Raw genomic sequence first — 13,775 nt, forward strand, 5'->3', positions numbered from 1 at the left:
GCGGTGGGAGCGCCCCAGGGAATGCCCCTTCCCGAACACATCAACAAAACAGCAGGAGCCAGCCTCCCCATCTCCGAGGCCCACCTCTTCAGCACCGCACCTGGCTGTTCCTCCAGGGTGGGTTTGGTGTCTGCCAAACCACTCTGCTTCTGCCGTCGCCAGTCACAGCAGGACAGAGCATGCTGTCTCCGCATGTCCATCTCAGAAAGCACATATTATCCCCGTCCTGAAGAAGTGGAGGCACAGGAAACTTAAACGATTTGGGGCATGATGTAACTAAGCTATTTAACTCACTGTGCCTCGGTTTCCCTGTAAAATGGTCACGATGAGAGTCATTTCAGAGGGCATCTGTGCGGCTCAGTGAGGTAAGCCATGTGGCGCACTCCTTACTCTGTAATAGCTATTATGGCGCTACTGTTACCTAGGGCTTGAACACGGAGTAGGTGCTCGATAAATATTGGTGAAATAAATGAAAGTTATTTGCCCAGTTCACAGCTGGTGAGAAGTCAAGGCTTGAATCTTTCTCCCGAGCCAGGTGGCCATTGCATTATACCATTTAACCGTTTAACCATGGGGCGACTCACGTTACGGAGGGGTGTTGTGTCTCCGAGTCTCAGCATTCCCTTCCCCACGCAAATGTTGCCTGGCTAGCTCCCAGTGACCCGTTTACACCTCGATCTCCTCTGACACCTTCCAGGCTTGGCCAGGTCCGTGTGTGTTCTGCCTTCTCCTGTCCACCTAGTGTCCTTCCATAGGACTCACCACACCTTATAGGTAAAAAGCCATGGCCGTGCCTTCCCCAGGGGCACAGATCACACCTGTTTCCCCCTCTTGCCACCCCACCAGTGAGAGCTCAGTGAGGTTTTGAAGGGAGGAACGTTGTCCCACGTGTGCTGTGTTAATGAAACACACGTCAGGAGGAGAGCGGCCAGGCAGGGTAATGCTGTTCTGTTCCCCCGTCGTAGGGCGCAGAAGAGCGAATCTATAATAACTGGTTTCCAGTGCCCCCTGACTGCAAGGAAGTAGTGTGGTGAGTGATTTAAAGCCCCGTGAGGTATTTCAGAGGTGTGCTGAGCTCACATCTGCCACAATACAGCTGCCCTGGGCAACGCCAGCCCGAAACAGCTGGTGCAGTGCTCCTAAGAGTAGCCTAGTCTGTCGTCGAAATCACCTGTCTGTCTTCAAGACCGAAATACAGATGCAGTCGTGCTGCTTCTGCCAGTCGAGGCTGAAGTCAAATTAATCAGCTGTGCTCTTGCAGCGTAGCACCCCAGCCCCACGGCCTTGCCTGGGAAACCGCTGGCTCGTCGTCGAAGCTCAGTCGGTATTGAATCAACGGGACCCTTCAGCACTGACACCAGGGCATTTCCTCTGGTGGCAGAACAGCCGCCACACAGCTCCCAGGTGGCATGGGCTCGGCTCTGCGGGAGAGTCTTCACAGACAAAGTGGCTGTGTCTTTCGGTGTGATTCTTAAAACTCTAAGATGTCGGTTTCCTTAGTCTGTAGGGCTCTAGAGGAAAGAGCGTGTTCATGGGCGTGCACACGTGAAGTGCAGAGGAAAACAGATGGAAAACCGATGGAATCGGTCACTTCCCTGGGAGCCTCAGGAAGTGACCGTGGATGGTTTTCAATTAAAAAACAAACGTTTTCTTCTTAGAAAGACACAGATGTCGGGCACCTTTCAGAGGAGGGGCAAGCAGTCTCACTTCATGGCACAAGGCCGTCGTTGAAATGTTCTGTCGTGAGGAGCCTAGGTCACCAAAAGAGCTGGCTGTGTTAGGGACACCGTGCTTGACTGTGAAAGGGAAAAACAGAAAATGCATCAGCTGAGCTCATTACCCTGTCGTTCAGGAAGGAGGTCAGGCAGAAACCCTGCAGTTCACTGAGACGCAGAAGTCTTTAGCTTGATGAAGAGTCTCCAGCTCCTGTCCATAACGGCCACTCTGCAAATGTAAAATATCCAAGTGAACTATAAAGTAGAGTAAAGTAGGGGTTGTCACTGTCACTTGTGTTCTGGAAGATGGTCCCAGAAAGTCTAGATAATGAGATAATATAAGGAGAGGAATAAGTGGTATAAATATTGGAACACATCAGAAGTACCATTATTGCAGGTGCCTTAGCCAGATGATTCTAGGCAATCAACTGAGATCACGAGGGTGGTCAGACACCTGTAGAACTAAAAGGCTTGTAGCCAACAGCAGTTCTCACCCCCAAACCTCCTCCCTCCAGAGGTCTCTGTCCCCAGAGACAGCCACTTGGGACACCTCTGGCTTTATTCACTTTCATAGTTATAAATAATATCTGCACTGCCATCTTCTGATTCGATTTTATACATGCTAACTGGTAACTTCCTGTTACCATCTGTCTTAGCTTGGGCTGCCCTAACAAGATACAAAGGACTGGGTGGCTTGCCTCACAGGAGTTGATCTCTTACGGTTCTGGGGGCTGGAAGTCCAAGACCAAGGTGGCTTCTTCCTCGGGTTGCAGACAGCTGCCTTCTCGCCGTGTGCTCACACGACTTCTCCTTGGTGCATGTTGTGTGTTTGTGGGAACACACACACACATACACACAGAGAAAGAGAGAGAAGGAGGAAAGAAGAGAGGTAGGGAGAGAGAGAAACTCCAGTCTCTCCTCCTGAAACTTTTTAATCAAATGTTTGAACTCCTGAGCCTGCACTGTAGCTTTCTTACCTTATCTCTCCCGTTTTTATCATCTTTTTGTCTTCTTGCAATCTCTCCTAGAAGGTTTCCTCCATCTTACCATGTAACACTTCTATTGCATTTTTTAATATCTGCCGTCCTATTTTTCATTTCAAAAGCGAATTTTGTTTTTGAAGGACTATTTGTGTCCTCCTTGAAGCCTCTTGTTTCCATTTCACTATCGTAATATCTTTTCTCCCCGTGGACACTGATTTTTTTTTAATGTTTTTTGTTTTCTCCTTCTTCAGAGAGACTCTCTTCTAGTTTGGGTTTTGGTCTCAGCTTTCTGTCCTGTTATACAGGCTTTGCTTTCATCATAGATCTGGTAACCTTGGTTGTCTATGTTTCAAGAGTGCAAAGCTGTTCAGGTGCTCTGAGCGAAAAGGTGGAGCTTACCGACTTTGAACTTCATTGCAGACTGACCGGGCTGGGCTGTGTGTTGGGGAACCCCCAAAGTCTGTGCATCTTCTCTCTCATGTTGGTGAAGGCCTGGCTGCCAGTATTCCAAGCACCCGGTAGAGGGGAAAGGTGAGCAATCAGAATGTGGGGGTTTTCACACTGAATAGTCATTTAAGCCTCTCGTTTTCAGTGCGGTACTCAAACCTTGAACTCTGCCCCTCAACTCAGAGACCCTCTATTTTGTTTTGCCTTTTTTAGAGTGGTTCTCAACCAGGGGTGATCTTGCCTCCCAGGAAACACTTGGCAATTTCTGGAGACGTTTTTGATTGTCATTAACAAGAAGAAGTATGGGGGGGGGGGTTGCTGTGGCGTCTAGTGTGTAGCGACCAGAGTGCTGCTACACACTAGACTACCCACCTCAGAAGAATTATTGGCCCAAGCGTCACTAGGGCTGAGGCTGAGGAATCCTGGCCTAGACAATACACTTTCAGACTAGGACTGAGGTGGGGGAGGTACCCAGCTGCTTGGAGCAGGGCGGAAGGTAAGGGCATAGCTACTTCCAAGCAGCTTCCCACGAGTCCTCCTCGTTTCAGCCATCCCCTCCGCCTTCACGCCCAGCCATCCCCTCCGCCTTCACGCCCAGCCCCAGAGGTGCCGGAGTCTTTTCAGGTTTGGTTCTTTACTCTCCCTATCAACCAGCTGACTCAGAGGTCAGCTTTGCGAGTGTGGCAAAGTCAGTCATCCCTCATCTATTTGTGTTCTAAGCTTCCAAAAATGTGTCCCTTTTGTCTCCTTTCCTATTCATCCCCTTCTTCTGGCAACTTTAGAAGGGGCTGGGAAGGTGCAAAGCTAGGTTTGTTTGCTCAGTTGACATCTTTACCCACAAGCCTAAAACAAATGCTGAAGAGCGTTAGGTGGCAGGGGCCCAGCCGCCAACGCCAACGAGTGGAATAGAATCGAGTCCAGAAACTGACCCAATATATCAGAAGTCACCAGTAATTGATAAAGGATCCCTTGACCATCTGCTAGAAAAATAAATAAAATTAGCCTCTTCTCACCCCACATGTACAGAATTCAATTTAGGGTGGAGTAAAGATCTAAACATATATGCAAACCTGTAAGAAAACACGGGAAAATATGTTTCTAAGTCTGTGTTGAGGAAGACCTTTCCGAGTAGATGGGAATAGAAGAAGGTCTTAAGGAGCAACCGAGACTGGGCAGCAAAAAAGCAAAGTGGGATGAAGAAAATACTGCCATTGTATATAGTTAGTTATCATCCCTCTTTGGTTCCTTCAAATCAGTAAAAAAGTGATTTTTTAGAAAACTTACCAATAAATTAGGAAAGTACTAGAAGTGGCCGATAAGCTTTTGAAAAGATGTTCTACCCATCTTACCGCTGATCGCAGAGTGAGCACTGTGTCGGTGATTCTTAATCAGTGGCCCCCGGCCCCTCAAGCGTCTCACCTGGGAACTCGTCAGAACTGTAAATTCTCAGGTCCCACCCTAGACCTACTGAAGCACCAACTCTGCGGTTTCCCAAGCCCTCCAGGTGGCTCTGGCACGCGCTCGCTCTGATAATCACGGCTGCGTGGCCAAGAGGATGATTGAACGGCATTTAGTATCATGGATGAATTTCTCAGGGTCGAGTGGAAGAACCCAAATAGAAGAGTGCCTATTGTAGGATTCCATTTACGTGAGGTTCACAAACAGGCAACGCTAATCCAGGATGACAGACATCGGGGAAGTTGTTACCCCCGGAGGAGGGAAGGAGCAACCAGAAGTGAGGATGAAGCTCCCCGGAGCTGGTCATTTTCTGTTTCTGGATGTGGTTACACAGGTGTGTTCAGCTCAGGGGAAATCATTGAGCTCTTTTTCACTTGGGATTCATAGACTTTTTTTTCTGTGCTGTATTTCAGTAGCAGTAGACGACAAAACATGAGCCCTGGTTGATACAGTTCAGTGGATTGAGTGCCAGCCTGAGAACAAAAGGGGCTCTGGTTCAATTCCCAGTCAGGGCACATGCCTGGGTTGCGGGCCAGGTCCCCAGTAGGGGCGTGCAAGAGACAACTGATCCATGTATCTCTCTCACACAGATGTTCCCCTGTCTTTCTCCCTCCCATCCCTTCTCTCTAAAAATAAATAAATACAGTCTGTTTTTAAAAAGACAAAACATGAACTCTCTTTTTTCTTAATTGGGTTTTTAATCATTTCAAACATAGGAATTTAGTGGGGGCAGAAGGCAAAAGCATGGTTACACTTGAAGAGAGGGTAAATTAGTACCGGGTTTTTGAAGAGTCATTTGGCAGTGCCTCTCAAGCTTAAAACATCCTAGAAATTCCACTTCCAGGAGCCTGTCCTGGGTCTCAGCTACGTAGAGGTAGATATTATAAGAATGTTCCCTGGGCATCTTTATGCAAACATAAATCAGACAACTAAGTTTTTCTCCACAGGGAAGGAGTCATGTGAGTTATAGAAAACTGTGTCAATTATGGACACTTGTTAAAATTGGCATCATTCTGTACGTGGCAGCGTGGAAGGAAGCCCTCCACGGCATCGCTGACTGAAAGAAGCAAGTTGTGGGCACCGGGTACACAGAGCGACCCATGTATTAAGGGAGAAAGAAAAGGGTGTGCAGATGGTGGTTATAAATGCGAGGGAAAGAACTGTAAAAGTTTGTATATTGGTGTCTCTTGAGAATTTACAACTGATGAATGGGGGTTGTCATTCCATTGCTTGTTTTATATATATGTGGTATTCTTTTGTGTTTATTTTTGTTACAGAACAAGAGGTCCGAGGGAGGGGCAATACAATATTCGGCCCACCTAGGGATGCCCAAAACTGCTATACAACAGGGGCCCCTCCCAAAAACAAAATACTAAAATCTACTGGGCCCTTCTGTCCGCCGCCAATTGGAAAGACATCTCTTAATGCCAGAGATTTGTGAAAAGGAAACAAAATGTTTATTTAATGCTATTCAGGCCTAATGCCACCACTAAAATATCAAAGTCCTTTAGGGTATACACCTACACCCACACAGCGCTCCCTTCTCCCACTGTCCCAACTCCAGGTACCGTAAATCAGGAAAAGAGCACACGTCTGTATTGCAGGCTGCTGGCACCGTCAGCTGTGTCACTGTGCAGGATCTCGAGTTAATCCAAAGTACTGTGGTACCCTCTCATGGTCCACTGGCAAGAGTCCTTTGTACCCAGTTCCAGTCAAAGTCTCTCTTGCTTTTTCAGGCCCCGCAGCCAAAGGGGGCACCCCAAAGCCACGTTGGCCTCTTCTACCAAAGCTGCAGGAGTCCGCACTCCACCAAAAGCATGTGGCTGTCTTCTTCACCTGGCTGCAGGGATCTCCATTCTGGCAAAGCTGCGTGGTTCTTCCCTTTCACCTGGGAAAGAGGGGGTCCGCACCGTGCCAAAACCACGTGGCTCCCTCTTTCACCTCACCAAGAGGGGGTCCTCACTCTGCTGAAACCGCATGGCTCTCTCTCATCTGGCCAAGCGGGGACCCTTCATGTCCTGGAGCCAGTCTTTTCCAAGCTCCCACGCAGGCCATCTCACTCAGAAGCGCAGTCCCTAGTTTCCATCCTGGTCCCAGCTACACCCGTCTCCCTCTGGAGAGCAGCCCCCTAGTTCCATCTTGAGTCCCTAGCTACTCCCTTCTTCCTCGGCCCCAAACTTGGCCACTGCTGTTTAACATATCTATGAAACCAGTTAAAGGTTATAGATATGTTAAATAATCATTCCAGAGGTTAGCTCCAAAACTGTTGCTATGCAAAACAGCTCTCAATGGCCTGGCTCCATTCGTTCCCTCCCCCTGGTGGGGGGGGTGAGGACATCCTATATGTCTCTCCAATATTCCTATACACTTTGAATTCTGGACACCTTTCTAAATCTTTTTTTTGCCCCCCCGCCCCCGGCTGCACCCTGTATCATTTTCACCTGCGTTTATTACTTTTGGATTTTTTTTAAAGTCTGAGCTTTGCCACTCAAAAACATCTTAGCCTAGGGAAATGCTTATTGGTGAAAAAAACAAACAGTAATTTTGTAGTGTAGGCAAATAAAGATCTTGAGTTTGTCTTAAACGCACTCACAAAGCAGGAGGTGAATAACATTTTTGTAGACTGATTTTCATCAGTGTCGGTTACAGGGAGAGACAAAAGGTTTACTTCTAGAGCTATTTTGGTTACCTAGGAAATTCACTTGGGTAGAACAATGGACATTCTTTTCACTGTTTGCGGGTGAGGTCGTGGGTCTTGTGTTACTGCTCTTTGAGAGGTGGCTCAGTTAACGATATTGTCCCTGTGTGTGACAGATGACCCCCACTAGCATATTAGATAAAGCATCTCTAGACAGTGGACTCAGCTTGCTTTAATAATGAAAAACATTTTTGCACTGGGAGCCAAGAGCTTGTAGTTAAGCCTGCGGAGCCGGACACAAGCTTGTGCTGGAAATTCTTAAAACACTCCCTCCCCTGTAAAGACACCCCGACCCCATTTACAATGCGTCTTCGTGAACGGTTATGTTTCCTATGTGGACCATCAGCAAAGGGCCGCCCTGACCCTTTCACTTTGAATCAAGCAGCTCTCAATGTTGTTTCAGACCCTGCCATGTTGGATTATGTCGGTTGCCAGTCTTTCTGATCCAATGGAAGGTTAAGTGTACGTGAATAAATTACCTGTCAGTTACAGTGAATTCCGCCCCAGAGCCCCATTAGCATGAGGCTTGGCATCCTCCAGAATTCTGTTTCATTTTGTGCATCTTCCCTTTTCATAAATTCTGTTGCTACAGATGCAAGCACAAAAGCACATCTTCATTAAGCATTTCTTTGGAATTTACTTACAGTATCAAGCAGATAAAAGAACATCAAATTTCAACTCTACAGAGGGCAAACAGCAACATTCAGAGTCTGTTCCCTGCTGTCCAGCTCAGACATCCAAACTGTGACAGGGAGGTGGGCTTCTCCCAGTGAGCAGTTTCCAGCGTCCCTTGGAAACATGTCTGGGGGCTTAATGATCTCAGTAAGTCTTGCTCCTTAAACAGGGGACTGAACTAACATCCCACAGCATCCACCTCTCCTCATCCCTCTCTGCAGAGCCCCAGCTACCTCATCCTGCAGGGTAGGGGGGAGAGGGTAGGAGGCTGAAAACAGGTCTCATGAACCTTTGCTCAGATCAACCCCTTAGCCTGCTCCTGTTTCTATTGCGGAGATGACGTGCTAATTCACTTTTTAAATCTTTCCAGAGACCTGGGTGTCATTCCCCTTTACCCTAATCTAATCTACTAACTCTATTATAAAGTCCTGTCTGCTTCTGAAATTTGTCTTGAATTCACTCACTTCTCAATTATTCACTGCTGTTGCATTGGTCCTGGACACAGTCATCCTTTGATCCCTGCAGGGGGTTCGTCCCAGAACCCTCAAAGATACCCAAATTCAAGGATGCCTAGGTGTCTTATATAAAATTGTATTTGCATATAACCTACATACATCTTCCCATATACTTTAACTCATCTCTAGATTACTTATAAAATCTAATATAATGTAAGTGATCTGTTAATAGTTATTACACTGTACTGTGTAGGGAATAATGCCAAGGAAGAACCTGTAGGTGTTCATTACACAGACGCCATCGTAGGCCTTAGCTACATAGTGCATATCCGCAGCAAGGTAACTTTTTTTCTCTGACTATTTTCAACCCCTGGTTGGCTGAATCTGCAGATGTGGAACCATGGATGCAGATGGGTTCAGAGTGGTCTTAGGGAAACTGAACTTGATCGTATCTTTGCCTTGCTCATAACCTTGATGCTGCCCTTGGTGTAAAGTACGAAATCCTTAAGCATCCTGAGCCCACAGTATCTGACTCTTCCCACCATTTCTAGCATTTTTAACCAATGTCCTTATTACACTTTCTCACGGGTTCCAGAAGGCAGAAAGCGCTTGACCTCTGCCTACAGTGTCGCTTTCCCTCGGACTTCAGGTGACTCTTCAGTGTGGCCTGTGTGTTCAGATACGTGCCCCCCCACCAGACCTTTAGTTGTGCGTGTGCCCACACTGGCCTCACGGGTCACGTGTGCCCACGGGGCCTGGTAGCAGGCAGCCTGGCATATCTTAGGTGTCCTTAATTGCTAAACAAATGACTGAGAGCTGCTGTCCTAGCTCTGTGATTAAAATTGCTCTAGTATTTTGTTCCACACACCATGAAGAAAGCTAAAACAGAAATGAGCCCTGGCTGGTGTGGCCCAGTAGATTGAGTGCCAGCCTGAGAACCAAAGGGGCGCTGGTTCTATTCCCAGTCAGGGCACATGCCTGGGTTGCGGGCCAGGTCCCCAGTAGGGGGCGTGAGAGAGGCAACCACACATTGATGTTTCTCCCCCTCGGTTTCTCCCTCCCATCCCCTCTCTCTAAAAATAAATAAATAAAATCTTAAAAAATAAAAATAAAAAAGAAACGAAATACAGTAGAACCTCGATTCTCAAACTTAATTCATCCACAAGGCTATTTGAGAACCATTGTTCCCGATGGCAGTCATTTGGGACCCAGGGTTTGACTGCCGTTTGTCCTGCATGGCACAGCAAGCCAGACCGTGCGGCCAGAGCCTGGTGCCGCCTCCTGGAGGGATGGTTTAGACACTAACATTTTTTCCGTTTTTATTCATTATTATTATTTTTCTTTGGTTTCGTATGTTTTGTCTTTTATTTTGTTGGATACTATTTCATGGCTTAGGAACCTGGTTCTTGAACGGCGCTCGAGTGTGAGATGCATACCTCGCTCTGGCCTTCCTTTATTCGGGACTAAACATCCTAGAATTTAGAGCAGTGTCTTGTCCCTTGATGAAGTCCCCCTTTAGCCCATGGTGACACTGATTCGGCTTTGGGTTTGGCCTTGCCCTTCAGCAGTGGTGGAGAGTAGAGCAGTGTCGCCAAGTAAAGGTGCGGCTTAGGGTAAAATGCAGAATGCCGTATCTGGACTGGGCCCTTGCCTACCCTCCCTTCTGAAAGCTCTCCCCGACCACAGCTTATTTGCCACCTGCAAGGAGGGCGGCTGTAGCAGGTGCAGAATCCTCAGAGTTTCATCCCCTGAGAGTAGGTGAGTCCACCAACCACCTCAAGCGGACCCGCAGTCTTCTTCCCTCATGATGTTTTAAAATTCTTGTTAGTGCCAACATTTAAAAATCAAGATTAGAGCCCCGGCTGGTGTGGCTCAGTGAATTGAGTGCTGGCCTGTGAAGCAAAACATCACTGGTTCGATTCCCAGTCAGGGCACATGCCTGGGTTGCCGGTCAGGTCCCCAGTAGGGGGTGTGAGAGAGGCAAACACACAGATTTTTCTCTCCCTCTCTTTCAACCTTCCTTCTCCTCTCTAAAAAATAAAATAAAATCTTCTTTTAAATATAAATAAATAAAAATCAAGATCATCATGTAGAAACTTGAGTTTCTGTGTTCTCCTGGGAGAGAAAAAAATAAATAAAGCAAAATCAGCCCACAGCAATCTGCTGGAGCTCAGTAGAGACTGCCCCTTAAAACAAGACATAGTTTTTCTTGTTTGCCATGATCTCTGCCCAGCCTACTATGTTCCTGTACTTTAGCTTCCTGGCCTTTGTTGGCATGTAAGTGTGTCACCCTGATTATATTTGTAAGTTGTGCACGTGTGAGTGAAAGTTGCAGTCGACATGCTCTAATCATTTCTTTCTCTGCCCTCTTCTTTCTCTTTACTGTCTCCTTTCCCCTCCCTCTTCCGCTGCCTCTGTCATTTTACAGGTTCTGGGACTGCTGGTATGGACACTTATCGCTGGAACTGAGTACTTTCGAGTCCCTGCGTTTGGCTGGGTCATGTTTGTAGCAGTCTTTTACTGGGTCCTCACCATCTTCTTCCTCGTCATCTACATAACGATGACCTACACCAGGATCCCCCAGGTGCCCTGGACAACCGTGGTAAGGAAGCCGGGCACTGCTCTTGTCCACTGCCCACCAGGGAGGACGGACTGTTGTCCTCCTCGGGCCGGTTTTGCATTTACTGTAAGCGGTCAGGAGGCACCAAGCTGCTCCTTCAATGACAAATTTCCTCTGCTCAATATCCAACTTCATAGCTTGCAAATTCTCCTACAAAACGCTGGAACACAGTTCAGCCAAGTTCTCTGCCACTTTATAACAAGGATCACCTTTCCTCCAGTTTGCAATGACATGTTCCTCGTTTTCACCTGAGACCTCAGTAGAATTGCTTTTAACACACATACTTGTACCGACATCCTGTTTATGATTATTTATGTACTTTCTAAGGGGGTAGGGGCTTTCTCTCCAGCTTTCCTCTTTTCTTTCTGAGCCCTCACTAGAGTCGCTGCCAACGTTCATGTTCCCAGCATGCACCTCTCCTCATGGTCCAGCCCCACCCAGAGCCTTTCTAGACCTTTTGGTATGTATCATAGTAGCCCTCCACTCTGGGTTCTAGAATCTGTCTGCCCCACTCTTACCACCAAATTCCATATTGGCCAGGGTCCTCTAAAGGAGCCAAAGCAATAGGATGTGTATGTAGAAGGGTATAAGGAGCTTTATTGTAAGGAGTTGGTTTACGTGACTGTGGAGCCTGAGAAGTCCCGTGATCTGCAGTCAGCAAGCTGGAGACCCAGGATGGCCGATGGTGTAAGTAAACTCTAGTCCAAAAGCTGGAAGGCTCAAGCCCCAAGAAGACCCCATGTTTCCTTTCAAAGTCAGGGAAGTCAAGTTCAAAGTCAGGAAAAAAGATCCATGTTCCAGCTCAGAGCAGTTGGGCAGGTACAGTTCCCTCTTGACTCACAGGAGCATCTGCCTTTTTGTTCTATTCAGGCCTTCAACTGATTGCATGAGATAAATTGTCAGGGCCCCCAGCGGGGAGGTAAATGGGGAAAGAACGCCTCCTACTCACCTCTCCACCACCCCGCTGTCCCCACTTTGCTCCAGGGGAAATAGGAGTTCCTCATTTCCTTAGAAAAATGGATTGGGCCACAGTTAACAAGGGACAGGGTCATGTACTCAGGAAGTTCACAAGTCATACAGCTGGGGAGTCTTCTCCCCATTTCCTCTCTGGCCCCCTCATCCACGCAGCTATGCGGGCAAGACCCGGGAGCAATCTCAGTGCGTCATGGCGTCCTGGCCAGGTGAGCTCTCTTCAAACATTCTCTCGTTCATCTTGATCCCCTTTATGGGGACTGGATATGCATGGGTGCCCCAGAATATGTGTTCAGACATGTTCATTACAGTAGTGTTTATAATTCTAGAAATACTAGGAACATCAGTTAGACCATGAAGTATTAGCACCAATGGTGTGGCTCCACTTTGGAGTGTTTGCCTGTGTCCCAGCCGCAGGGGACGGCGTGGAAAGGGAGGGACTGGCCTTCACTCCAGATTGTTCTGTCTGACTGGATCTTGTTTGGGTATGATGAACACACATTACCTGTTAAAAACACGCACACATTTTAATGTTTCAAAAGTAATATATGGCTAGTTTATTAAAGAGAAAATAAGTTTAACCACCTGTAAAAGGATGCACAGTGAAAACTACAGTTTTCTACTCCCAGAGGTAACTACATTGAACTCCTTCTGCGTTTTAAAAATGGTGGGGGGCCCTTCACTTGGCAAATAGCAAATGTGCAAAGCTCAGGAAGTGATGTGCAGTTTTTTACTTAAACAAGTAAAGTTTTTAAAAATGCACACATGTATTCCTGGAACACCCTCCCTCCAAAAAAACCCCACCACCAACAAGCATACTGAGTCATCCAGAGAAACCAGGGCTTTCTGGGGACACCTTTCTGATGGTAGACGAGCACCCGGGGTGGCCCAAACCCTGAGGCTGACCCTGCTCTGACAGGTGAATCACCCTAACCCAGGAACAATGTGAGCAAAGTGTGGAGGTGGTAACAGGGGTACACAGCCTATTTCTCAATGCTGGAGCCTGAATCTGGAAAAGTCTACGTGCCTTCATTTTCTCTGAGAACAAAAAGATACCGCCTCCTCCCCCTTTCCCTACCCATCTGTGTGTCTGAATAACAGCGGGATTGGCGTTAGACCTCAGGGACCCTACTCCTTGGGAGTCACCCCCTGCCCTCCCCCCTGTGTGAAGCATTGATTTTTCCACACCCTTCCCCCTTGTTCAGATACGAACAAGCTTTGAACCTTTTCAGGGTGTGGTTTCCTAGAGTTTACGTATAACTGAAAACCAAATACTACTTGGAGTTACATATCTCCCTTCCCTAAGAATAGGGGAAAATAAAGCCATGGGTGAGATCACTTCCCAAAGGGTTCTATTAATGTGTATAATCTCCTTTTCATATTTAAGAACCCGCAGCGCCTTGAGGAGCTCACTTAACTGCCCCTCCCTGCCTAGAGCGAGGGGTCAGAAAATCAGCCGGGCCTGCTTTCGGGGAAGCTCCCCTCTGCCAGGGCAGGTGCTGAAGGGTGTGGCTCCTGCGGCGGGGGTGGGGGTGGGGTGGGGTGGGGGGGCATAGCTGAGGCACATCTCATTGGTGGTACCTTCCGCCATCTTCCTTCCTCAGCCAGTATGTCACCATGGCTGACATTGGAAGAAACGAGGGTCAAGAGCAAAATGAGAGAGACAGAAGGCCCTGGGGGGGCGGCGGGCAACCTGGGTGTGTTGGGGGAGGAGGGGTGTCTGGGTGTGCTGTGAGTGAGATGGTGTAGAAC

General features: G+C 47.7%; 1 protein-coding gene across 2 annotated transcripts in view; it reads left to right on the forward strand.

The window, feature by feature from the left end:
* Positions 1-13,775, forward strand: part of CMTM8 (CKLF like MARVEL transmembrane domain containing 8) — an 82,150-nt gene that overhangs the window by 64,645 nt on the left and 3,730 nt on the right. The window contains exon 2 of one of the 2 annotated variants that reach the window (XM_037148215.2): positions 10,860-11,033. The exons of the other annotated variant lie outside the window; for it this stretch is intronic. Within the exon in view, the coding sequence (XP_037004110.1) occupies positions 10,860-11,033 (174 nt within the window). The remainder of the gene's footprint in view (positions 1-10,859; positions 11,034-13,775) is intronic. 2 annotated transcript variants of the gene reach the window in all.

Source organism: Artibeus jamaicensis, unplaced genomic scaffold (genome assembly GCF_021234435.1).
Source record: "Artibeus jamaicensis isolate MK-2021 breed Jamaican fruit bat unplaced genomic scaffold, CSHL_Jam_final contig_519, whole genome shotgun sequence".
NCBI lineage: Eukaryota > Metazoa > Chordata > Mammalia > Chiroptera > Phyllostomidae > Artibeus > Artibeus jamaicensis.